Source organism: Emydura macquarii, unplaced genomic scaffold (assembly GCF_026122565.2).
Source record: "Emydura macquarii macquarii isolate MOO-44397 ecotype Brisbane River unplaced genomic scaffold, CSIRO-AGI_Emac_v2 contig_1363, whole genome shotgun sequence".
In the NCBI taxonomy this organism is placed as follows: Eukaryota; Metazoa; Chordata; order Testudines; family Chelidae; genus Emydura; species Emydura macquarii.
The window spans coordinates 20,457,446-20,483,324 of NW_027131500.1; the positions used below are offsets into that span (position 1 = coordinate 20,457,446).

The following is a 25,879-nucleotide window of genomic DNA, read 5'->3' on the forward strand; positions in this document are numbered from 1 at the left end:
AGGATTGTGTGTTGACTTCCTGGAATCAAGATGTGACTGCAAGATTAGATAGGTTTCAGAAGTCGGTGCGCAAAGATCCACTGGCATGGTGCATGTTGGTATTAATGACACGGTTTAAGACGATACCTCACAGGGTAGAAGGATTTGATTTTGTGGAACATTAGTCAACCTTCTCTGGGAAGAGGAAGCTGTGCAAATTTGGATGGCCTCCATCTCAGTAGAAGGGGAACCAATCTTTAAGGGGACAGGCTGGATAGACTCATCAGGAGGGAATTTAACAAGAGATGCAGATGAAAAAAGGAATAAATTAGCATTAATTTATCACCAAATCAAGAACAAAATAAGTCAAGACACCAAGAAATGTGAAGAGAAGAAATTATTTAATTGCCTATACACCAATTATAGGAGTTTGGGTAATAAACAAGAGGAACTGCAATTGCATATTTATAAGCACAAATTGGACATAGCTGGTATTACTGAAATCTGCTGGGAAGAGTCACATGACTGGAACTTTAAAATCACTGGTTTTAACTGCTTGAAATAGAATTGAAAGGGGAAAAGGGGAGGGAGATGGCACTCTGTCAAAAATAGCATCACTGACCGCTTGGAAGTAAATGACCTTGAATGCTTATGGATCAACATTCTAACAGATAAAGTGCAAGATATGATACTAGCTGGCACTTGCTACAGACCACCAAATCACACTAGAGAACAGGACCAGGGCAAAAAGCTAGAGTATTATGGGGGACATCAATCTAAGTGACTTATGCGGGAGGTCGCATGTGGCCAATACTAAAATGTTCTTGGAATTTATATTATAAATAACAGTTTCCTAACTCAAGAAGTGCGGCATCCTACATGGAGGAAGTCTGCATTTGACCTCATCTTGACAGATGAAGAGGAATTTTGCTTAGCTGCAAGTATCACGACTAGATTACATTTATTATGTGTAAACAAAACAAAGTCCAAAGCAGTAATATCTGATGGAATTGGAGTTGCTCCGTAATAATCTACGAATACTGAATGTTGACCTGGTTATTGGGACGCTTACTGTATGAACACATGGGTGTGGTACAATAGGGGCTATAAGGAAAAAAAAACGGAAGGGGAAGAAGAATAGTTCAAGATAAGCCACTTTTTCAGCAAACACTTGACAGACAATGCCAGAATCAGAAAAGGCCTGGGAACCAGAAGATCCAAAGGACTGTAGTAGTTAAAAGACAGAAACAAGAAAGAGGAAAGAAACAAGAAGGAAACCATATTAAGATGCAGGTGACCACTGGGATACCTGAAGTTAGGCCTGTCTACATTACCATCAGAAGATGGCCAGACTTTAGGTAAGATAAACTTGTGTAGACTATTGTTTTAAAATCTCTCTCTCTCGAAGTGCCTTGTTCCTACTGCAAAAAACAAACAATACTTTGGTTTTAAGAATACTGCTTTGTCATTATATACACACCACTGGTCAGACTCCTGAAAGGAAGAATACAGGTGCCAAACCCAGTGAGACCTTCTGGGTAAGTATGACTAATATACAGGCTACCCAGGACCTAGTCTAAAGGTCATGACTATATTATGGGGACTAAACCAGCATAGCTACAATGCCACAGCCATGCCAGAATAACCCTGTAGTGTAGATGCAGTTGACACTGATGCAAGGGGTTTTAATTTGGTGTAGGAACATCACTTTCCTGAGTAATGGTAGCTAGGTTGACAAAAGCATTCTTCCATCAGCCTAGCTACTACACCACCAGGGGTTAGGTTGGAATAGCTGCGTCACTCAGAGGTGTGGATTTTCAGACCCCTGAGCGACATAGCTATGTCAACTTAAATATTAAGTACATACCAGTCCTAAGAGTAGGAGAATATCACCCAGGATGGGTAAATACATGAGGCTTGACACTTGAATGGCACACCTAAAGACCCAAAAAGAAGACAGAGGTGCAGCTAGCTCTGCAACTGTGACAACATGTACTTGATGCTTTAAAAGGTTCGGTTTCGAAAAGCTGAAAACAAGTATGACTCAAGTCACCGGGGAGAAAATTTAAACAGAAAAATGTGAATGATAATTGGGAACTGCTTGATAATATTTTACTAGATGCTCAAAAAGATACAATCCCACAGTCAAGAAATAAAGTTCCCCCTAGTTAAAAATAACCTTTCCATTCCAACAGTAACTCAGGAGGATGTTAAACAGCAGCTACTGAAGTCAGACATTTTAAAAGCAGTAGCTCTGGAGAACTTGCATCCAAGAGTTTTAAGAAGCAGATTCTCAATAAGTTTTGAAACACTGAAGAAGTTTGAGAGGACTTGTAGAAAGCTAATGTTGTACCAATATTTTAAAAAGGTAAACAGGATGACACAGGTAATTAAAGGTCTGTCAGCCTGATATGAATCCTGGGCAAAAATAATGAATGTCTGATATGAGGCTTGATTAATAAAGAATTAAAGGAGGATAATGTAATTGATACCAGTTAACATGCGTTTATGGAACATTAACTGTGTTGAACTAACTCAATATCTTTTTTTGATATTACAAGTTTTGTTGATAAAGGCAATAGCATTGATGTGATCTATTTAGACTTCTGAACCACGCGACATTTTATTAAATAATTAGAACAATACAAAATCAACATGGCACATATTAAATGGATTAAAAACTGGCTACCAATAGGTCTCAGAATGTAAATGGGGAATCATCAGGACATGTGTTTCTAGTGGGGTCCCAGAGAGATCAGTTCTTGATCCTACACTATAGCATTTTCATCAGTAACCACCACTGATAAGTTTGCAGATGACACAAAGATCTGAGGGAGTACTAAATAAAGAGGATAGATTACTGAAACAGAATAATCCAGATTGTTCAGTAAACTGGGCAAAAGCAGACAATAAGCATTTCAAAATGGCCAAATATCAAGGGACAGAGAATTCAGGCCACACTTACCGGATGGAGGACTCTATCCTGGGGAGAACTGATCTGAAAAGGACTTGGAAATCATGGTGGATAATCAGCAGAAAATAAGCTCCCCGCACAGTGCTGTGGCCAATAGGGCTAGTGTGATCCTTGGAATTATAAACAGAGGACTATCAAGTAGGAAGATTACATTACCTCTGTATTTGCCCCTGGTGCAACCACTACTGTAATACTGTGTCCAGTTCTGGTATCTACACTTCAAGAAGGATATTTAAAAATTGGAGCAGGTTCACAGAAGAGCCATGAAAATAATTCAAGGATTGGAAATCCCGTTTTATAGTAAAAGGCTGAAGTGGCTCAATCTATTCAGTTTAACAAAGGGTTAAGGGGTGACTTGATCACAGTCTATAAATATCTACCCACACAGGAACAGAAATATGATAAGAGAGAGCTCTTCAATCTAGCAGACAAAAGGTATAACAAGAATTTATGACTGGAAAATGAAGCTAGACCAACTCAGTTTAGAAATAAGGCATAATTTTTTAAGCATTAGAACAATTTATCCAAGGATGTGGTAGAATCTCTATCACAGGAAGCTTTTTAAATCAAGACTGAATTTTTTTTCTGAGAGACATGCTCTCTTCAACCATAGCTATTGGACTTTAAGTAGTAATTAATACCAGGAAGTCCTATGGCCAGTGTTATGTAAGAGGTCGGACTAAATCATCACAATGGTCCCTTCTGGCCTTTAAGTCTCCAAATTTAAATCAATCAGTTTTCTACTGCTGCATAACTACATACCAATCTTCTTTCTCCAAAAATCAGCTATAATCTTTGTACCTTGACACACCCTACTAATTCCCTTTGCTACAAGACAGGCAAGATGTATTTTCACTATCAACAGCAGCTTGACTGGCTATGACGTTCAGCTGTTCCAAATATGGCCAACTGAACCATCATAGTATCAGAGGCCATGATGTAGTCATAGAGAATTACTAGACAGGTCATTTCACTACCGTAAGTCTCCCACAGCATGCAGCTCAGAAGGCTATGTAGGAGTTCCATCTGATAATTTAGAAGAGAGTCACGCCTGTCTGAAAGTTTACCTACCCTTGCCACAACTAACATCCAAGATCTACAGCTGAAAGATTAGAAGGGAAAATTACTTTGTGCATTGACTACACATGAAGTGAGGTTACGATTCAGTTTCCCCTATTCTATACAGTTACTCCATCATTTGTATGGGTTTCCCGCCCACACACACAGAGCAGAAAAACTATTGTTGAAGACTGATATACATATTGTAAAGCCATACAAAATTGGAGGGGAGAAGGGGGATGGTTTCAGTACTCAAAACTATTTTGAACTCCATTTCTAAAATTAACTAACTACATGTCAAGTTGACGGTGTCCCTTTACACACACACACACACACACACACACACACACACACACACACCCCCCGCTCTAACGTCACCTTCAGATTATACATTACCTATAAAAATTTTAGACTTTACCACTATATGTGTTATTTGTGCACATGACAAAGTAAATGGCCTGGGTTAAGGTTGTGTGTTTGAGCAGTAACTCAAACTGGAGATGTGTGGTGTAGTTGGTTACATGTTTGAACTGAAAGCAAGTTTGTTGCTGAGCAAGTTGTCGTCAGTGAGCATTTGAATATTAGAACATTGAAGTGGTTGGGCATATGAGTTAAAGGTTGATCTGTCAATTTCCTGGTTTTTCAAAATTGCTTTTATGGAGCTTGTGTGACAGTCTATTGAAGTTTATCAGACAAACTGGCACATTTAAGATTGTGGGTCACTAAGACAGCACAAAGACAAACAACACTCTAAATTAAGGTGCTAGGCAACTGTGTTGCTTCCAACTGTAGAACTTCTGCACCTGCTGAAAGAGTGTTTAGCAGTAATTTAGGGGTCATATTCTAATAAAATGCATCTAAGAAACAAAGCCACCTTATCAGTGCTTTAATTAAGAAGTGCCAACAAATAAATAGTTAAACTACTTAGAAGGCAGGGAATGACTAACACTGTGTCCTCAGTATCTCAAGCAAGTATGTTGTCACCCTACAGGCCAAATCTTCACACTTAGTGGTTTTTCATCCATAGATCTCAAAAGAGTTTTGATGCCCCTTTTAGAGGAAAAGTAAGAGCTATTCTATAGAATCCCAGGCAACCGCAGCTCTGCCACAAAAACAGCCACTAAACAAAACCCCTTACTTACCTCTTCTGCTTCTGGCAATAATTTAAGGAATTCACGCAGCATCTCAGACCCACAGAGATCACTTTTTCCTCGATTAATATCTTCAATTATGGATTGAGCAGGCCTTGAATACACAATTGATCAATTACATTTCAAGTGCTTGAGTAAAAGCAGTTACACAATGGAGAAAAAACACACCTCTGCTACTTAGAAAACTGTAATCAGTCATGTATCAGTGTTCACTACACTGTTATTCTAATGCAATGTTCAGCAAAGCCTCTACTGAAGACCAATTTTCTAATTAGTGCATAAGAGGCACACAGCATCAACTTGCTATTAAGAAGTTCCTTCAACTCATAAAAAGAGCCATACTGGTCAAACCAGTGCTCCATTAAGACCAGTATCCTGTCTTCTGACAGTGGCCAATGCTAGATGCTTCAGAGGGAATGAACAGCACAGGGCAATTACTGAGTAATCATTCCTGTTTTCCAGTCCCAGCATCTGGCAGTCAGAGGCTTAGGGACAGCCAGAGTATGGGGTTGCATCCCTGACCTCTTGGCTAATAGCCAGTGATGCATCTATCCTCCATGAAGTTATCTAATTCTTTTTTTAACCCAGTTATACTTTTGGCCTCCACAATATCCACTGGCAACAAGTTCCAGAGAATGACTTGTGATGTACATTGTGAAGACATACTTCCTTTTGTTTGTTTTAAACCTGCTGCCTATTAATTTCATAGAATGATCCCCAGTTCTTGTGTTATGTGACGGGGTAAATATTTCCTTATTCACTTTCTTCACACCATTCATGATTTTATAGACCTCTATCATATCCCCCGTCATCTCTTTTCTAAACTGAACAATCCCAGTCTTTTTAATCTCTCCTCATATGGAAGCTGTTCCATACCCCTAATCATTTGTCTTGCCCTTCTCTGTACTTTTTCCAATTCTAATATATCTTTTTTGATATTGGGCAACCAGAACTGCACACAGTGTTCAAAGTGGGGCTTTATATAGTGGCATTATGATATTTACTGTCTTATTATCTATCCATTTCCTAATGGGTCCTAACATTGTTAGCTTTTCTGATTGCCACTGTGCACTGAACGGATGTATTCAGAGAACTATCCATGATGACTCCAAGATCTCTTTCTTGTGTGCTAATAGCTAATTTGGACACCATCATTTTGTATATATAGTTGGGATGTTTTCCAATATGCATTACTTTGCCTTTATCAAGAGCGAATTTCATCTGCCATTTTGTTGCCCAGTCACCCAGCTTTTCGAGATCCTTTTATAACTCTTCACAGTCAACTCTGGACTTAACTGTCTTGAATAATTTTGTATCCTCTGCAAACTCTGCCACCTCACTGTTTACCTCTCTTTCCAGATCAATTATTAATATGTTGAACAACACCAATCCTAGTATACATCCTTGGATGACTCCACTATTTACCTCTCTTTGTTCTGAAAACTGACCATTTATTCCTGTCCTTTGTTTCCTGTCTTTTAAACAGTTACTGATCCCTGAGAGGACCTTTGCTCTTATCCCATGATTGCTTACTTTTCTGTAGAGCCCTTGGTGAGGGACCCTGTCAAAGGCTTTCTGAAAGTCCACTGGATTACCCATGCCCACGTTTGTTTACCCCCTCAAAAATTATAATCGATTGGTGAGGCATGATTTCCCTTTACAAAAGCTATGATGACCCGTCACTAACATGTCATGTTCATCTGTATGTCTAATAATTCTGTTCTTTCCTATAGTTTCAATTAGTTTGCCTGGTACTGAAGTTAGGCTTATTGGCCTGTAATTGCCAGGATCACCTCTACAGACTCTCTTTAAAATTGGCGTTCCATTAGGTATCGGCCAGTCAGCTGGTACCAGAGGCTGATTTAAGTGATAGGCCACATATCACAGTTAGTAGTTCAGCAATTTTCATATCTGAATTCCTTCAGAATTCTTGGGTAACTACCATCTGGTCTTTGTGACTTATTGTTTAATTTATCAGTTTGTTCCTCTATCAATACCTCAATCTAGGACAATTCCTCAGATTTGTCACCTAAAAAGAATGGCTTAGGTGTAGGAATCTCCTTCACATCCTTTCCTGATTCCATTCTTTCTTCGTAAAGAGAGGAAACCAAATGAAGAGCATCTGACCTTGATTACATGAGAGTTTACAGCTTTCTAATACTGCATATGAAACTTCAGTTCAACTGGCAAAGCAACAACCAAACTGAGCTCATTAGATTTAAGATTTAAGTAAGATCACAAGATTTAAGTAAAACTGGCACTTAGATAAACATGTTTTTGTTTAAACTATGAACTGCAGTTATTTGACAAATTTGTGCAGAATCTAAACTAAACAAGCAGTGCATTACACATTCCATCATGATAATGTCTTCTTTATTTTCTATAGTATTTATTGTGTAACCATTTCACTTGAAGCTTGAATGAATTAATTGTATGAAAAAGGAAATCTTACTTTTTGAATTGTTTGAGAAATATCCCAATATTCATACTTCTTTTTGAATCCAAAATGGAAATCTGAAAGGGAGAAAGGAAAAAGACATGACTCCAGTAATACCCGCCTGAAAACCTTAAAATACAGAAAATCTTCCTTAAATTACTATAAAAAGTATCATCTACGACTTTCGTATAGAAGAGTTGTCACCAAAACACAAGTCAAGTGAATAGACAGATCTGGGTATCATTCATTAGTGAGCAGGAAAGCAGTGATTGATTACTGAACTACTAGTCTTTTACCAGGAAACAATGCAGCCCACCCACAATAGCCTTGGCTTGCAGAACTGATGTCCGAGTTTAGTGAAAACCACAGCATGTTAGTGAGAGAATTAAGACAAACTATAATTCTTCATATAACAAGTACGTTTTTAATCATAGAAATGTAGGGATGGAAGGAATCTCAAGAGATCATTTCGTCCATCCCTGTGCTGAGGCAGAAACAAGTATACCTAACACCATCCTTGACAGGTATATGTCTAACCAGTTCTTAAAAACTTTCAATTACTGGAAGTCCACAACCCACCTTGGTAACCTATTCCAATACTTAACTATCCTTATAGCTAGTAAGTTTTTTCCTAAAAATCTAATAAGTCTCTCTTGCTGCAGATTTTAAGCCAATTACTTTTTGTCCTACCTTCAGTGAACATGGAGAACAACTGATCTCTGTCATCTTCCTAACAAGCCCTTGGCATACTTTAAGATTTATCAGGTCACCCCTCAATCTTCTTTTCTCAAAGCCTAGTCTACACTAGGTTATCAGGTCAGTATAACTATGCCACTCAGGGGTATGAAAAAGCCACATCCCTGAGCAATGCAGTTAAACTGACCTAACCCCCAGAGTAGACAGTGCTAAGCTGACGGGAGAAATCTCCCATTCATTAAGCTGCCGTGCCTCAGGGTGGTGGATTACCTATGCCAACAGGAGAAGCTCTCCCATCAGCGTAGATAGCAACTTCACTGAAACACTACAGTGGTGCAGCTGCACTGCTGCAGCATTTTAAGGGTAGACAAGCCCCAAGACTAAACACACCCAATTTTTTTTAAACCTTTCCTTGTAGGCAAGGTTTTCTAAACCTTTTATAATTTTTGTTGCTCTCCTCTGGGTTTTTTCCAATTTGCCCACATCTTTCTTAAAGCCTGGCACCCAAAACTGGACACAATACTCCAGCCTCAAGTAGCATGGAATCAGTTATTTCATAATATATGCATACATTAATGCCGTTTACTGACGGCCACTTAACTGGGAGTAAGACAGTAACAAAGGTTTGAAATCCCATGACTTCCAGGAACATACTAATGAACTATGAATTCTGAAGTATTATTTTTATTTCAGGAGTAACTTATCAAATACCATGACCACCAGGGTAGAAGAACCTAAATAGAAGTCAACACATGGCATTGATTTAATTAATATGAACAGTCAGTGATTAAATGGAAGGATTTAAAATCAGTTCATCAATCTGACATCAATACTTGATATAAGTAATGCTCAAGTCTTCCATTTATCTGAATGAAGAACCCCATGACACATGCATTTGTTTGTTCAAAAAACCCCACAAATTTGTTATAGAGTTTTGTCATATGTAATTCTGGAGACCAATCAAAAAAGGAGTGTACTTTTTTTTTCTCCTCCTAAATTTTTAAAGTTCTTTCTAATCAAAAGAATGATTCAGGTTTTTTTAATACCAAAACACTGCACCAAGTCCTAATGGAACACAGTTAGGAATCTGAAAAGTTAGCAATTATCTTAGAGAATGATATTACCTCATTTCACTTAAGTTAAAAAGTTATCACCACAAGTCTGATAACAACAGCCATAAAAAGCAGTCATGAGGTTTATTAGTACCAGGGAACTGTTTCATGTTAACACTGTCACCTGGCTGCCATAAAAGAACTCCAAATACACAGATGTGCAGGACTCCAATGGCCTCACACTGTGTTTGACAGCTGCACAGATACCTTATACTCAGGTTTGTTTGTTTTTTTTAAAATTCTGACATCATCTCTAACATCATTTGCATTGGGAACATCAGGAAAAAGTACCAGATATGTGGATTTCTGAAGCCAGCTGATGAACATAAAAATGCAGATGTAGTTAGTATGCTGCCAACATACTTTTGTATATCAAAGGCAATCTCATTTGCCAACTGAAAAAAAAAATGAAGTAGATTTGAATATTTTCCAGAATTCTGAAATTCCCTCTCTTCTTGATTCAAAATTTTTTACAAGTCTGAAAGAGTGTGATACAAAGTTTGTTAGTTTTTTGTTTTTAAAAAAAAATTAGATTATTGCTAGCCTGAAGTCCTACCAGTCTAGCAAAGGTAAACAGTGAGATACACCCAAGTCTCTTTCCTCTAATCCTGGGAGCTGAAAGGCCCACACAGTTCAAAAGTGAAAGCCCCAGCACCTACTGCAGGTTAACCTATTGTTCCCCAGGTGCATTATCTAATCTCCTCTCAAATGTTTCACTGAAGGTACCCCTCAATGACCTTTTAGACTGCAGTTCAATTCTCCAATTATTCTGCTCATTTCTAATCTACATTTACCAGTCTTTAAGTACACTACATCTCGTAACACATTCTCATTTAACCCTTATAGCTTGTTCAAGAATTTGTTCAGGTCTAAGATCCTTCTCTCCATTTGGTTAAGCTATACAAGTTTTTACCCCTCATATCTTACATGCTACGCTTTGTATTCCTTTTAGTTGGAGTACTTAACTGTACACAATTCTGTAACCCCAAGCTGTATGCAGTGGGCCAAGTCCTCAGCTATTTAAGTTGGTACAGCATCACTGACTTCATGATTTATACCAGAAATCTGGCTCAGTGAATTTGGTGAACCAATATAATTGTTTTTATTCTTTCCCTTAAAAAAGGGGGGGAACGTACATTATAACTACCTTTTTGGTATCAGCACAGCACATCAAGTTACTGTCGTAAGCACAAGCTGAAGTACAAAACCAAAATTTAATAGATCACATTTTCTTATAGCACCTAGTATATTGGTTCTCATTGCTCTGCAGATTATTTTACATTCATTGTTTCAATTTTTCTATTAAAGCACTTTCCCAAGATTTTCATAAGCAACTTGTAATTTTGGGTACCTCACTATTTGTGTGTTCATCTTAAAACTCTTTCAAAGGGACTGATTTTCTAAAAAAATCCTTTTGAAAGTCTAGTCCTTTAGGGAGTCTCAAACTGAACACACACCCAAAAAAATCACTATTCTCTTTAAAACAATGGCCCTTACTCTGTGTATGTGGAGCAAATATAACCTCTCTTTTTACATACATTTTATCACACTAAACCTTGTTCTGCATTCCTAACATCCATCCTTCTCCCACTGGAGTTTTCCTTTGGTTTTCTTCTTGCCCAAGAGCATAGAATAATAGGGTCATAGAAATGTAAGGCTGGAAGGTACGTTGAGGTAACCTAATCCAGCCCCCTGCACTGAGGCATCTTGGCATGTCTTCATATTAAATTGCCTCTTATGCCTCAAACATTATTTCAAATGTTCTTCTGGAGTCTGCCTCTATCTTCTGTTTATGCAAAACCTCCAGTATTGATATCATCTGCAAAGTCTGGTTAACACAACATATGCAAATGCCTCCACCTCATTTATAAAGTTACTAAAATAAGGCCAGTTTCAGTGCTGACCACTATTAACAACAACGTTTGATACTTCATCTCAATTGGAGAATTTTTTTATGGATTGTAACCATCCCCTTTGCCAAAGCAGATCTCACAATTTCTTACGACCTCTTCTAGTCAAGTCTCAGGGTCTCTTCTCCAGCCTCATCTTTCTTGATCCTTTTGACACTATTAATTTATCCCTTCTAAACTCTCTACCTTCTGCTTCTTTAGCCAATGCTATCCTGCTTGTCCAACCTCTCATGTTCCCCTCTCCCCACTCCTGCATTCCTCAAGAAGACTGTTTGTAGGACCCTTTTTCCATGTCCACCAACCATACCCCCACCCTTTCCCTTTGAAAACCTCACCCAAACTTGGATTCAGCTACTGTCTCTACACCAGTGGCTCACAAATCTACTTCTCTACTCAACCTCTGCCCTAATTACAGGTTTCACATGGCTGACCATCTTTCTGAATAATCCTGGATGTCCTGCCAACAGCTGAGAGAGAACATTATTAAAGAGCTCATTATTAAAACCCATCCTCATTCCCCAATCCCCATCCACCACCATTAATACTCCTCTCCAATACCCAGATCCACAATTTCAGTGCTGGCTCTTCTCTACCAATCTGCCCACACATCTAAGAAGTCACCATGCGCTGCTGTTTTTCTCTGCAGCACCTCAAAACTCCCAGCCCCCTTTCTTTGTCCCTATAACTAAAATGCTTGTGCATATCTTGCTTATTGCATATTGTAGCTATCCTTGATTCCCATCTCATACTAAAGGTCCATTCAGAACTCTGTGGCTAAAATTCTCTTGTCTGGCACTTGACCCATACATCACTCTTCAAATATGTCCTTCTTACCTTTCCTATTAAAATTATGGCTTCCTAGTCTCACATTCAGTAGTCTGCCTAAATCTGACTGTGCCTCTCTCTCTTTTTCCCCCGTCAAGCTCCCTGCAGATTCCGCTCCATACACACCACCTTCCCCTGTTCTGTAAATGGCTCTTACCTGGACTTTGCTCTTTATCTTCTTTCATTCTCATCTTTGAGTACTTTCACATGCATCTTCCATTATCAACCCTATTTCAGCACACCAGGTATCCATCATTTCAAATCCCTCCTCAAAACTCACTTCATTGGTGAGGCCCACTAACACTTATCATTAGTATTGAGGCACATCCCAAGAAAACATCTCTCTTGCAGAACAAGCACAGTCCAGCTTGATCTCTACCTAGGTACTTAGACTGAACATCCACCTGGATTATGTTATCAGCCACTGGCGATCTTATATCGCCAAAATTTTTGGTGACCATGTGATCACTGGCTGTGTAGCAGCATTCCTTGGTAAACATGCTTCGTAATTCACTGGTTTTTCATCCTAACATATATGTACCAAGAAAGCCACTGAAACCAAACTAGCACAGATAAAGACAGCTGCTAGGCTACGAATATCCTCATTGCTGATCTTTTTCCGTCACTTAACACAGAACATCTGATGAAGATGGCAAGATTTAAAAAAACCTCAATACACTGCTCGTCAGCCTTCCTCAGTCCCCACATTTCACTGCAGTACAACAGAGTTAGTATAACTGGTTCTACAGAGCCACAGCTTCAAAGCAAGCTTGAGGTGGCAATGTTTCCAAAGGCCACTGAAGGGCCCAGAAAAGGAGCTGGTTGATGCTACAAGTGTCCACCTCTTTCAAACATCCTCCAGCACTATCTGTGATTCTTCCCAAATATTTAACAGCTGCCACCTGCTCGCTGTCTCATTTGAGCAGCATAATACTGAGTTGGTCATAAACTAGAGCTGGAGACTGCTTGATGGTAATGGCCAAGGACTTGGTTTTATCATAATTAATAAATGGACCAAAGCACGCGGCTTCATACCTGCCCAACCATCAGCTCCAGTGATTCACCAAAGTAAGTCAAGAAGGCGTGGTCATGGGTGCATTAGAAATCTTGAGGCAAAAATGGTGTTCAGCTCAGTGCCACCAACCACTGCCTTCACAAGCTTATCCATCAACCAATCAATGCTGATATTGAACAGTGATGGAGACAGAATGCAGCATTGCCAAACTCTCCTAGGAACTGGAAACCGTGCCACATATCTGCCACTGACCTGAACACAACTTTCTGTTTTATTATGCAGCTCTTCTAACAGTGACACTGTCTTCCCTGGGATTCTGAGTCATCTCATCAGACCCCACAAGTTCACTCAATGCACTAAATCAAAGGCCTGATGAAAGTCTATAAAAGTGCTGCACACGGTTTATTAAATTCAGACATCTTCTCAACAGACTGTCTCAAAAGTAAAGATCTGGGGAAAACTGGAACCACCAGGTCTAAAGCCACACTGAGTATCCGGGCCTTTGTCATGAAGCGCATAAGTGATTTAAGACATTAACATGGAAGTGAAGACTTTCCCTGGGACAGACAATAGCATAATATCTCTATAGTTACTACACTTGGCCTTACTGCCTCTTTGAACAGCAGCAAACACACTATACTTCTTCTATCTGTTGGAGTGATATTAGTGCACCAGATGGGCTGAAAAAGCCTATGCAGCCACAGTAGCTTCACTTGTCTTCAGAAATTCAGGGGTGAGATTACAAATCCCTGGTGCCTTCCCAGTTGTCAGTTTACAAACTGCAATCCGGATTTCTTCTTGGCTGAAAGAAGACACTTCTATTTCCTATCCCACTTAAGCAGAAGAGGGACAGAAGGTGGCAGACAGTTAAGGAGCATCTTGAAATTATCTTCCCAGTAACACAACTGATCTTGTAGACTCTGGATGCCATCCTGATTCCTGACTGAACAGGCAACATACCACCGCAGACATTGCAAAGTTTAATAAAAGCTGCAGAAATCCTACCTGGCAGCAGCCTGTATCACACTAGCTGCTTAAAATCAACCACCAGGATTCCTTACCTTTCTTACACAATGACGTGACAATGTTCCAAAGTCAAACCCATTCAGACTTTGCTTTTGCTCTCAAATAAATGTGTCTTTAAAGACACAATTTGTAGCCTCACTTTTTTCTGAACTCCAACTGCTGTGTTTTCTCACTGAGCCACGGTTGATGTTCAAAGAGTGAGGCTCCAGCACCAACCTGACAATGATCAGCACCAATGACCTGAAACAACACCATTCCTCCCCAGATGACAAGGAGGAGAGACTTCAGTCTCTAACGCTTCAATGGCCTGGAGCAGTTTGGAATGGAAGCTGACCAATAGCTCATTTCTAATAAAAACTTTTGGTTGAATCCGACAGTTAACTGGGTGACAAAGTCAGAAGCTAATGGTCAGTGTCAAGTTCAACACTGCTGTATATTTGTACCTCACTGACTGTTGACTACCAACAATCGTTAATGAGGACATGATTGATAATAGTCCTAGGCAAATCATCTGGGCTGTACCAGGTCTCCTTGTGAGTCTTCAAGTGACAGAAGAGAGTCAGTAATCACCAGTGGCAGTGGCAGCCGCAGGTTCCTGTTCTCTTGCCTGATACTAAGTTGCCTGAGCATACTTGCCCAGGTGTCATTCTTTCCCACCTGTGCTTTAAAGCTACCAGGGTCATGATGATGTCACTTCTCAGGTTTTCATTAAGGATTATCTGCAATTGCTAGTAGAAGTTAACTGCATCTGCATTGTTGCCGTTGGTGTTGGCCAGCTTGGTGCGATTCCAACAGCTGGTATGGAATCAGACTTTGATGAACCACTTGTTAATTACCCTCCAAACCTGCAATATCCATCGGCATTGGGAGAAGGTATAGGAGCCATCCTTTGCTGGAGCAATCCACCAACATAGCCTTAAAACAGAAACAGAGTCCTCAACTTTCTTTTCTCCACTTGCTAGCCAGTGCACTTCAGATGAAGCTTTTCAGCTGCTTAAGGAGGAGAATAGCTTTAGCTGTTTGGGTCAACGTTCGGCTGTTCCAGGAACCAAATTTTACATATGCTGCTAGCAAATGGCCCTTACAAGATTTCATTGGTCATTTACGCCTTAGCATCCAAGACAAATTCTTTGCAATTTTGGCTACAAACAAGGACAATTGACCAGATTGTCAAAAGTTGTCAGCTTCAGAAGAAATACCCTTACAATGTGAATGTACCAGCCTTAGCATTCACACCAATAAAAAGGCTATCATTCATCCATCTTATCAAAAAAACCAACTATGCTCCATCTATTTGAAATATAAACACCTAAAAAACTAATTTAGTATTGTATCCTGGACAGCCAAGAATTTTTTCTGCACTGAATAATACTGTATCTTTACAATATTTTATTTATATTGGACCTGCAACTTCCATTAATATTAAAAGGAGCTGTAAGTCCTCAGCATCTCAGAGGAGATGGGGGAAGATCAAAAAAATACTCAAAACACCACATAAGCAGCTACATAACACCTCTGAGCCAAAACAATTCCTTTAAAGGCTGTAGTTTTCTCATTTCAAAGAAAATTTCATGTAGCAACACTTTGCTCAGTTGGAATATCTCCTAGGGGCATCATGTTTGTTACTTTATTAAAGAAAGCTACTAAGTTTTTGTTATATATTTTGGGAAATCACGTTGGCTGATGCTCATTCATGATACTTAAATAAGCAGATTCATTATTCCACTCTTTGCTTGCTATAAAGTTACTCATTTAAGTCTTTAAAAAACAGCACTATATTTGATTTTTTCTAATCATCTGGACCCCCACCTATTCACAATGAACTAATCAGATTTCTAATGTTTCTCTATTTAGTTAGTATTTACAAGAAATTAGTTTCATTTTTCTGATATCTGTACATTTGTTTGTTTAAACTTTGTTTTGGTATCCCCTTTTCAATTCTATTGAAGTTACAAATGTATATTGTTTTAAATCAATTTCAATGCCTTTTTATTTTCTCACTAAAGTTTGATACAAAGCAGTTACATTTCCAGCAGTCTCTTTTCTTTAGTTGTTAAATTAATACTGGTTCTGTTCATTGGTCCTTTATGCATATTTAACATTTTCTCTCTTATTTCCTTTGTCTACCAGTACTTACATTTGTATTTTTACTTCCAATTTCGCAAAATATTAATAGAAACACTTCCAAGCATTTTAGTCCCCAAACATAGGTTGTTTGTAAGAGTTTTTAAAAAGTAAAGAACAAAATAGAAATGTTATTGAGTGGTTCATTGGAAAGTGTTTGAATCTAAACATTCCTTTGCACAGATGGAGGAAATGCTCTGCTCACCACCACCCTCAACCCCAAACATTGTGCTGGTTCCAGAAAGTGAAACTAGTTTATTTTTATTGCCAGATATAAAAAAGGTGAACTTGATAAATAAGCAGCATACGTGATGAACAATTGAAACTAGATTTATAATTCAGTTTGAATAATCTAAAATTAGTAGCTCATGCAGTGAAACTAAGAAAAATATTTGCTGTTTCACGCTCATACTTATGCCCTCACCCTTACATTGTCTCCTAACAGTCACATTAAGAACAAAGTTTCATCCTCTTTCTACATTTGTGTTAGGATGATTCTTTTATCCTTCTTCAAGATACATCAGCTACTTTTACCCCGCAGAACAACTACTAACAGAATGCTGCCTACTAGATCCCTTTAACAACTTGAAACGTGATGCATTCAGAAATAGCAACTGAAGAGAAAGACAATGACATGGTGCAGATATGCATATAAAACGTGTATGGAGTGAATTACTGTATTTATACTCTTCGTATACTCCATGCCCTGGAATGAAGAGTTACCAAGGCCAGCCAGCCAGAATCCACAGTAACAACTGCAGTCACATTCTCCCCTCCTCAAATATGTTTTTTTGCAGGTGATCAAATTAAGGGGCTTCATCGAGAATTTGTAATAATAGAGCTACCCTTTCGAAAACAAAGTATCTTTAAATAAAAGCATAAATCTAACAGCATATGCTCTTCAAGTTTTTTGGATAAAGTAATAAGAAAACATACGGGTAAATGGCAGCTGGTCAGATTTCACACCAGTTTCTAAGACATTACAGTGAATAACTCAGAGAGAGAAACAGAATTGTAGCACTACTTCACTCTGAATTCTTACCTCTTCTTTAGTATCTTTAAATGACGATCTTGAAGATCGACTTCTGGGACCCTGAGGTTTGGTTTCCTCTTGCTGCCCAAAAAGTTCCTCAATTGTCTGTGCATCAATCTGGAACTTCTGCTGTCTTGCAGCAATAGTCCAGATATTGGTTTTACCACGGACTTGCTCTTCAGGAATTGTTTTCCAGAAGAAACTCCGCATCCGTTTTTTTTTGCTGTGGGGGCCATGCCCATTCATAAACTCTGGTGGAGCAGGTGGGGTTGGTCCTGGAGGAGGAGGAGGTGGTGGTGGCGGTGGCACCCCTGGTGGTGGAGGCGGAAAACCATCACCTGTGAATGAACATGGTGGAGGTAGCGGCGGTGCTGGCGGCACTTGTGGTTCTGCTGTCGTATCTTCAATCATTAATCCAGTTGCAACTGAAATAGCCCCATTTTCTTTATCATTGACCAAGGAGAGACAATTCATAACATGCATTTTAGTCTCTCCTATGAGGAGAGACTTACTTCCCTGGATCTCCTTGAAACATTGAACAATGAAATAGCAATTTGTGTCAAACACTTTCCAACTCTAATCTGCCGGCAGTGAAAACAATGCAGGAGCCCTGTACCATCTTCGTAACCTACAACAAAGAACACAATGGTGAAATTCAGATCAAAAGAACTGGCTATTTTTCCCTGGAACAGGCAGCAATGTATTATTGGCAAATATACAAAATTAATGTAAAACAATAATTACTCAGTCATTTTAAGTTTTAATCTAGATGAGAGATTTTCTGAAAAATCAAGTTCTCTATAGCCTAATTTTGTAAAATGTATATACAGCCATAATAAAATGTCAGCTAATTATGGGGAATTACTTTTAAATAAAATTAAAAACTTGAAACACATTCCTACTATTCAATTTAGATTAAAAATATCATTATACAGATTTTAAAATGCAGATATAGAATGTAGATCCCAGATTATTCAACAATGTAGCATGTAGCTTTTTTGCCCTAATGTTTTTCATGCAATTTTCATGAATAAAGTGTTTGGAGTCCCAAAACCCTGGATTCTTAATAAAATTGTGCAATGTTTATGGTTACTGATCATAGAAGTGCATCTTAAAATAGCCTAGCACCTACATTTTTTCATTGTCATTAATGGTCACGTTACAATATGTTTACCAAAATTTACACAATAGAAGAGAGACTGCAGATTTATTAAGATGTGTTTTTATAATTCACTCGGGTACCTAGATTACTGTAGTAACCTCAGTAAGCACAGATCTCAGTACAGGTATAAAAAAGGGGAATAAATATAAATTGGAATTATAAACTACACAGCCTAAACTCTATGCATATCAAAGCTGTAAATATTTACTTAAGACAACTTGTATGTCTAAATGAGATAACTCCTGTTGAGCTACCGGATTTTCAAAGTTATTGTGACAACTACATTCTTTTTTATATTGCCACCCTTCAACTAAAAGTGATGTCAGTGGCAGCAATTTTAAAGCTAGTTTGATTTTTGAAAAGAAAAAAACTAACCAAAAAAAGGCACAATTTAAAAGTTTGTCAGGTCACTCATAATAGTGAACAGATTTACATTTTGTAGATGTTTTCGCTGAGAACACACCAAAACTAAAAAGTTTAAAAAACAAGGCCCAACTAAGAATCCTACTGTTTAATCTCTTTATATGTTAACCGGAGGATGTGATTGAACAGCACTGTAATCAGAGACATAGATACTACCAAACTGAGTGGTATTGCAGACAAGTCAGATGGAGACTGAGGAAGTACCAGGCAAAGAATGGTAACAAACGTAAAAAAGAAGTTATAGCAATGCACTTGGGCAAGAATACTACTAAACAAAACTTTACCAGTTAATTAGACTTATCTACTTGGCATTGTTCCTCCCATTTGATCGAATGTATAAATAATTAAGAGCAATGCAGATCAACCTAATATTTTGGAACAAAAAATACTGGGAAGGGAGGGGAAGAGACACCTCCACCTCTGCCAGACATGAACCATGACAGCATACATCAGTGGTCCCCAAAGTTTTTACATTGCACCTCCCCTTGCCCCTGTCCACTCCCCCCCAGAAGCTGTGGCCAAGCTGAGGTTGGGGCCACAGCTGGAAGCGGCGCCACAATTGGGGCCGGGAGCCAGAGAGCGGGTCAGGAGGCAGCCAGGCTAGGAGCAGAGCAAGGCTGGGTGGCACTCCTTCTCCACCCCGCACATGGGATCTGAACCAGGCCCCGCTGTCCCCCCCCCCCCCAATTGTTCCTCTGTGTCCCCCTAGGGGGGCCCACCCCACAGTCTGGGGACCTCTGGCATACACGCAAAGAGGGAAAAATAGTTACAGACAAGCCATGGGGCAGATCTTCAGCTAATGTAACTTGACATTTCTCAATTTCTATTGAAACCGGTGGAGCTGACACCAGTCAATTTCACCTTTGCTCTTCAGAATCTTGTGGGCAGCAGCCAACCAGATACTTATTGTTTCAAATTCGATAGTCTTGTTCATATCACTCTTTTGAAGTACTGACGGTATTAATGAATGTGGGGAACCCCGAAAATATAGGATCTGGGAAGCATTGAGGAGGATACTTTGGTGGAGGAAGGAAAAAAGAAAAGAGGAGGTGGGAAAGAGGTAGTGCTTCAAATTTAAGTCAGCTATCTCCTATATAGACAAACCTTGATGTATTCATTTTCTCTCAGAGTGTTACACAAGAACTCAATCTGGACATTTCTAATAAATCCAGATGCATTAGGAAGAACTGGATCAAATCCTAATCAAACAGTATATAGGATATGCTGATTCATGAAAATCCCAACCTTAACCCACAGGAGTAGCGCTTCAAATACATTAAAGTATTGTGAAAAAGAGTTCAGGATGCAACTTCTAGCTATTGAGTAATATCAAAATTTTCAAGTTTAAAGAAATCTAAAGATGCTTATATATTATTTATATTCAAGCTAACTTCATTTTTTGGATACTCATAATGCTATGGAAAACTGAATAGCTATTATGCATTCATTAACAGCTCAGAACAGTCTTGGACATTAAAACCTGTTCTATTGAGACAGGAAATGTTGTCAAGAACAGAGCAAGACCGAACTATCTGAAGAGTGCCATGGGGCATTTAACTTCCTTTTAGAGAGCTCCTATAAGTAGAAAGAAGGTACATTGTTCCCAGTGCATGAAATATTAAAGTCAAACAGATCATTGCATTACTAAGTGGCTTTGAATTTCAGCATTGGGCAAAACCCTTGAACAGACAGCTTTCTATCCCACAATAGAATGCTATCAAAAGCACTACACGTCCCCAAATGTTAGGTTCCATCTCAAGAAATGAACAAGTGCTAGAAGCCCCAGACAAACCACCCCCAACTTTGGAAGAGTTTGAGTTTTGTATCCAAATGTTGAGGCTTGTGTCCGATTCTAATCATTTGAATAGCTCTACATAATCCCAAATGAAGCTTCTTCTCCCCAGACTGGCAGGAGTGTTGCAACAGCTGCTACACTCTTTACAGATGAGTATAGGAGATGGATGCTCCAAAAAGGAAGTGAATCATGCATTCTATTGCCTTCGTTGGGGGAATTAACAGGGAACAAAAGAGACTCCTCTCCACTTCTGTAAATTTAAGCCCATAAATAGAAGATGGAAAAAAGCCCAGTGAGTAATGGTAGACCTAGTAGGAGAGAGAATTTTAAACTCAGCAGTACCTCACGCTGCTTTGGATGGTGGCAATACTAATAAACTTAATTTTTTTCTCCATAACTGAGATGGGGGGAGAGTCTGGAATGAATGTGTGAAAGGAAGAGCACCAAACACACACAAGCATTCAGCTATTGTTTTCCCACAGATAAGCACAGCCAAATAAAGAAGGTCACCTGCTCTTAACATAAGCATAAAGTACCCTAGTTACCAGGCTGAGGTACAGAGGAATGTCAAAATTCCTCTCTCAAAGAATCAGTTTGTGGATGCACCATAATACCAGCCACTAATGTGGGTGTGGGTGTGCAGGGGGGCGGGGGGGAGATAAACTAGCAGACTGGGACACTGTCTGCACAGTTTATTGATATCAGCAGGTGTCCCCTAGCCCCAGCAGGAAATAAAGGGAGGGACGGGAAAAAACAGCAATTCCCACTGCTAACTATGGATTCCTAAAATACACTGGAAGCAGAATAGTGCCCTAAACACTTAATCTGATAAAATTCAACAAGAGTTGAAATTTCAGAAGGAATTATGGAAGGGAAGAAGGCATGAGACCAACACTTTAAAGCTTCCAACATTATAATCTGCACTTTTGCACATTTATTACATCCAAATCAGTCTCAGCAGCAAGAGTTTTAAAGTGATGCCCTTAGTACATGTTTAAAAATGTTCATATTGACTCTACAATACACACATTGAATACTATCAGAGCTGTAGATTGTACTTTTCAAAGAAAAGGAACACCAATACTTGAATTCGATGGAGCATTTTATTTTTAGTCTCTCTCATGATTTTATCACACAGTATTTCACCCATAGCCATGCTTCTAGGCTGGAGAGCAATAAGGAGTTTTTCCCCAGGTCAGAAGACAAGCATTCTAAAAAACATTGTTTCCCAACCAAAGTAACTGCCACCAAAACAGACACAAAATATTGTATTAGTTTACACAAACTAACAAGTGAAATGTTTAGTGTACAAAGGGAGTTTTAGAATTAATATTTGTTCCCTCGTGTTCTCTACCAAATATATGTGTGCGTTAGATATCATCCAAATTCACACTAAAAGAGCACTGCCTTTGACTGCTCACACACCACAACCCTCACCACAGTACTTGGATGTCTGGATCCCAACAAAAGCTATACAAAGAAGTAAATGGAGCAACTAGTTGCTAACCATCGATTACAGCAACAAAAACCACTGGCATGTATAAGTAGAAATCTATCCTGTCAAAACGGGAGTTGTAAAAGTAGAAAGGCTCATATTATCACAACAGTTTAAACTAGGACCATTGTACACCTCCTGAGAAAATTCTCATCTGAAACACATCTCTTAAAAGTACAACTGAAAAAGACAAAGCCTGTTTTAGTTCAGTGCATAAGCAAGACAGACAATGAAGACTAGTGACCCTGTGGGCACTGGACAATATACAGACTTTTTCGTTTTAAAAGCTAGCCTTTGGATTCCAAGGATACTTTTAGATGATGCTAAAAGAACAAGAGTTAACATTTGATTTTTGATTGGGGAAAATAAACCAAAAAGGTTGGGGGTTTTATGCAGATAAAAAGACCTGTGTGTGTACACAGAGAACTGCTTAAAGGCCCACCCAAGGAGCAGTAAAAAATTGGTTACTTACAGGTTGGTCTTTAACTGAAGGTCGACCTAAATGGTCCTGGAAACTTAGAAGAGTTGCTTAAACCTGAGGTTTGGTTTTGGAGGTAGGCAGCAGTGCTCGACTCCGTCCCGCCCGCACACACACTTGCACGGGAAATAGCAGTGACTTGATGCAACTAATTACAGCTAAGCCAGCAGCAAGTGTATCCCGTCGGGTGAGTCTTCCTCCCCCTCAGCTGCAGCCCAGAGAGGAAAGGGTCAACCCCTCCTCACCTCATTCTCCCAGCTTTTGCTGGCTGCTTGTTTCGCTGGGCGGATCCTGAGAGAGGCAATTAAAGAAACCCCACTGAGAGCCCAAGTTTGCTGAGCTGAGCTGAGCTGTGTTGTGTTCAGTCCTGGAGCCAGGGTGAGGTGGGTGCGGGCTGCAGCGCAGAGAGGCGCGTCCCCTCTCCGCCTCCCCCCGCCCCCCGGGAGATGCTGCCTGCGCTCCCCTCCGCGGCGAGTGCTGCAGCTGGAGGAGAACGCGGCGGCCCGCAGCTGCTGCGCCCTTTCCCACCCCCAGCGAGCGCAGCGCAGCGCCCTCTCCTACCCCTCCCCCCACCTCTGCTCCTACCCCTATCTGCGGCCTGCCCAGCGCAGGGCACCGCTCGTCTGCTCCCCCCTCCAGGGACCCCAGGCCAGCAGCCTGGCTCTCGCCTTCCGCAGCCACCCTTCCTGGCTGAGGCAGCTCTGTTCTCCCACGGCGGGCGCAAGGAGCAAGGCGCCCCGGGTGGGGTCCCGTGCAGCGCGGCCGCCTCCTTCCCGGCCCTGCCCGCGGCGGGCACCGAGCGGCCAGGGAGCCGTGTCCGTGCCACTTCCTATTGTTTCTCCATTCCGCCCCCTCCCCGGGCCCCGGCCCAGAGACGACAGGGGGCGCCACCGGCTGGGGTCCCTGGCTCCTGGAGCACCCTGCGCGGCCAGGGCGGGGCTGCCTCGCCCTTGCCCTAAACTGACCTCAGTCTCCAGAGGCGGCGCCGCAGCCGCAGCAGGAGGGATCCGCCCCCCGCAAACTCTCCCCTGCTTCAGCCGCGGCTTCTCTGCACCGGGCAGCCTCGCGCAATGCATTGGCTGCCGGGCTAGCTAGGCTGCGACTCAGCCCGTCCCATCCTCTCCTCCCCCACTCCCGGGAGCAGGGACTCGCAGACACCACCGCATTTCCAGACCAGCACACCCACCCGTCCTGTGTGAACGCTCCAACCGATCAACGCCGCCACGGGGCCCCTCAAAATCAATACGTGTCTTGCTCTGCAGCTGCCGGGGGAGGGTCAGGGCGGTCCCCTCCTCCTCCCCCTCCCATGTCTTCATCTTCTGGGGACTCACGGACTAGTCCACCACCGCAGATGCAGCACTACGCTCCCTCCCCGCAGCACCAGGGTGCATGGAGCTGCATTTGTTTGTACGGTCATTTCCCCTCGGAAAGTGGGCGATGCTGAGCAGGGAGGGGGGCCAGCAGTCAGTATCCGATCGCGTGTTAACAAACCCAGGCCGCGCAGAGAAAAAAAGCAACGTTTTTAGACTCCAGTAAAGTCACCGTGGTGCCAAGATTTAGGAATTTTTCTTTTCAGTGCGGGGGGGGGGGGGTTGAAAGAGACATAACCAGCATTAACCTCCGCGGAAAGAAGAGTGTTCCTCTTCTTTCCAGGGAGAAGGAAAACAATCGATCGTAGAAGGAAAGGGGATTTTTAGAGCTGCCTTACTACTTCTTTTTAGCCTTGATGGGAAGAGAAGCGAGAGCTCGCTGCTGCACAGCCTGACCCCTACACTTCATCACCGCCCCGCCAGGCGCGATCACTAACCCACGGAAAGGAGGAGAAGAGCCCCGGCCCGGGCAGCTCGGGTCCAGATGCCTTCGCCTCTGAGCTGATGCAACGGGGCAGGAAGGCTGGGCAAAGCCCCAGCGGGAGAAAGGAAACGCTGGCACAAACCTGCCGGAGGGTCCCAGCCTCGCTCAGGTGGGTGGGGAGCAGCAGCAGCAGCAGCAGCGCGAAAAGGACGAAGAAAGCCACGCGCGGCACCTCCTGGGAACGCCGCTGCCTGCGCCGGGCCCCGCGCGGCCGTGTCCACACCCTGGAGAAATGCCCTGTGAACACCCACCCGTCCATCGCCCTGTGCATGCAGGAGCCGCTCGCACGCAGGCTTCAGCGACGCTATTCACACTTCACAGCCCAGCTGCCGCTCTCCGGGCCTTACCTTCTCTCTGCCCGCCGTCGCACCGAGCACCCCGCGGCCCCCTTCCCCTCCGCAGGGGCGGCTTCAATGAGCACGGCTTCTTCTTGCTCCCTCCCGCCTGCCTTGCGCGGCCGCTGCTGGGCTCTTCGCCAGGATAATGCCACCGCCGCCGCCACCTCCGCCCATCTCACTGCAGCCCGGAGCAGGCAGCAGGAAGAAGGAGGTAACACGCAGGCGCGGCGCTAGGCGGGGCTGCCTCAGGTGACAATGCTACCCCTAGTCTCCAAGCCCATAGCAAAGGGCAACAGAGCCCGGGGTTTTTTAATTTTCTCTCTCATCCCTGGGCACCGTCAGGCTCCAACAGACGTCAGTGGTAAAACTCCCCTTTGACTTCACTAATACAGCATCAGGCGTAGGCTTTGCACTTGCTCCTGTAGTTCATCTAGCTATTGCTGTGGCCAGAAAGGACTAATGATGACACACAGGTTGGGGCTTGGGCTAAGCCCATTTCCTTTATAGGGAAAGGAGGCTACTCACACACCAAGGCCCCCCATCCTGCAAACACCTATGCACCTGCTTAATTTTAGGTACCTGAGTAGTTCCTCTGTTTTCATTAGGACTGCTCAGGTGCCTAGTTAAACAAGTGTTTACATGTTGGCTGGATGGCTGCCTAGTTTATTAAAACTATTACATAGATTAAAGAAAGAGGTTGGACCCCTTTGGTTCTGTTCAGAAAGCACAGTCCCTGGGATTTTTGTTTGTGTGCTTGAGTTGAGTGTTTTTTATGACATTTCTATCGTTTTCCCACTCTGGCCTTCTAAAACTTCTCCATGTCTACTGATTTCACTGGAGTTAAAAGATGTCTCCCTATTTTTCTCCATAAATGTCCATTTTTTCAAAATTCAAATATCTGCAGATATAGCAATCTGAAGGGGATTGGTGTTTGAGAAATCTCGCATGACAAAAAGATTAAACCAATATTGAAACATTTTACATTCAATTTTA

At 41.4% G+C, this 25,879-nt stretch overlaps 1 protein-coding gene across 2 annotated transcripts in view; it reads right to left on the minus strand.

Moving 5' to 3' along the window:
* FHDC1 (FH2 domain containing 1) overlaps nucleotides 1-25,050 on the minus strand; it is a 51,082-nt gene extending 26,032 nt beyond the window's left edge. The window contains exons 1-4 of one of the 2 annotated variants that reach the window (XM_067551880.1): nucleotides 24,896-25,050; nucleotides 17,351-17,969; nucleotides 7,616-7,677; nucleotides 5,155-5,257 (exon numbers count right to left, since the gene is read on the minus strand). In XM_067551880.1, coding sequence (XP_067407981.1) covers nucleotides 5,155-5,257; nucleotides 7,616-7,677; nucleotides 17,351-17,824 — 639 coding nt within the window. In that variant the 5' untranslated portion in view covers nucleotides 17,825-17,969; nucleotides 24,896-25,050. Of the gene's footprint in view, nucleotides 1-5,154; nucleotides 5,258-7,615; nucleotides 7,678-17,350; nucleotides 17,970-22,688; nucleotides 23,070-24,895 lie in introns of those variants that run through there. The other variant, XM_067551881.1, reaches the window with a different exon arrangement.
* Between the last annotated feature and the right edge of the window lie 829 nt (nucleotides 25,051-25,879).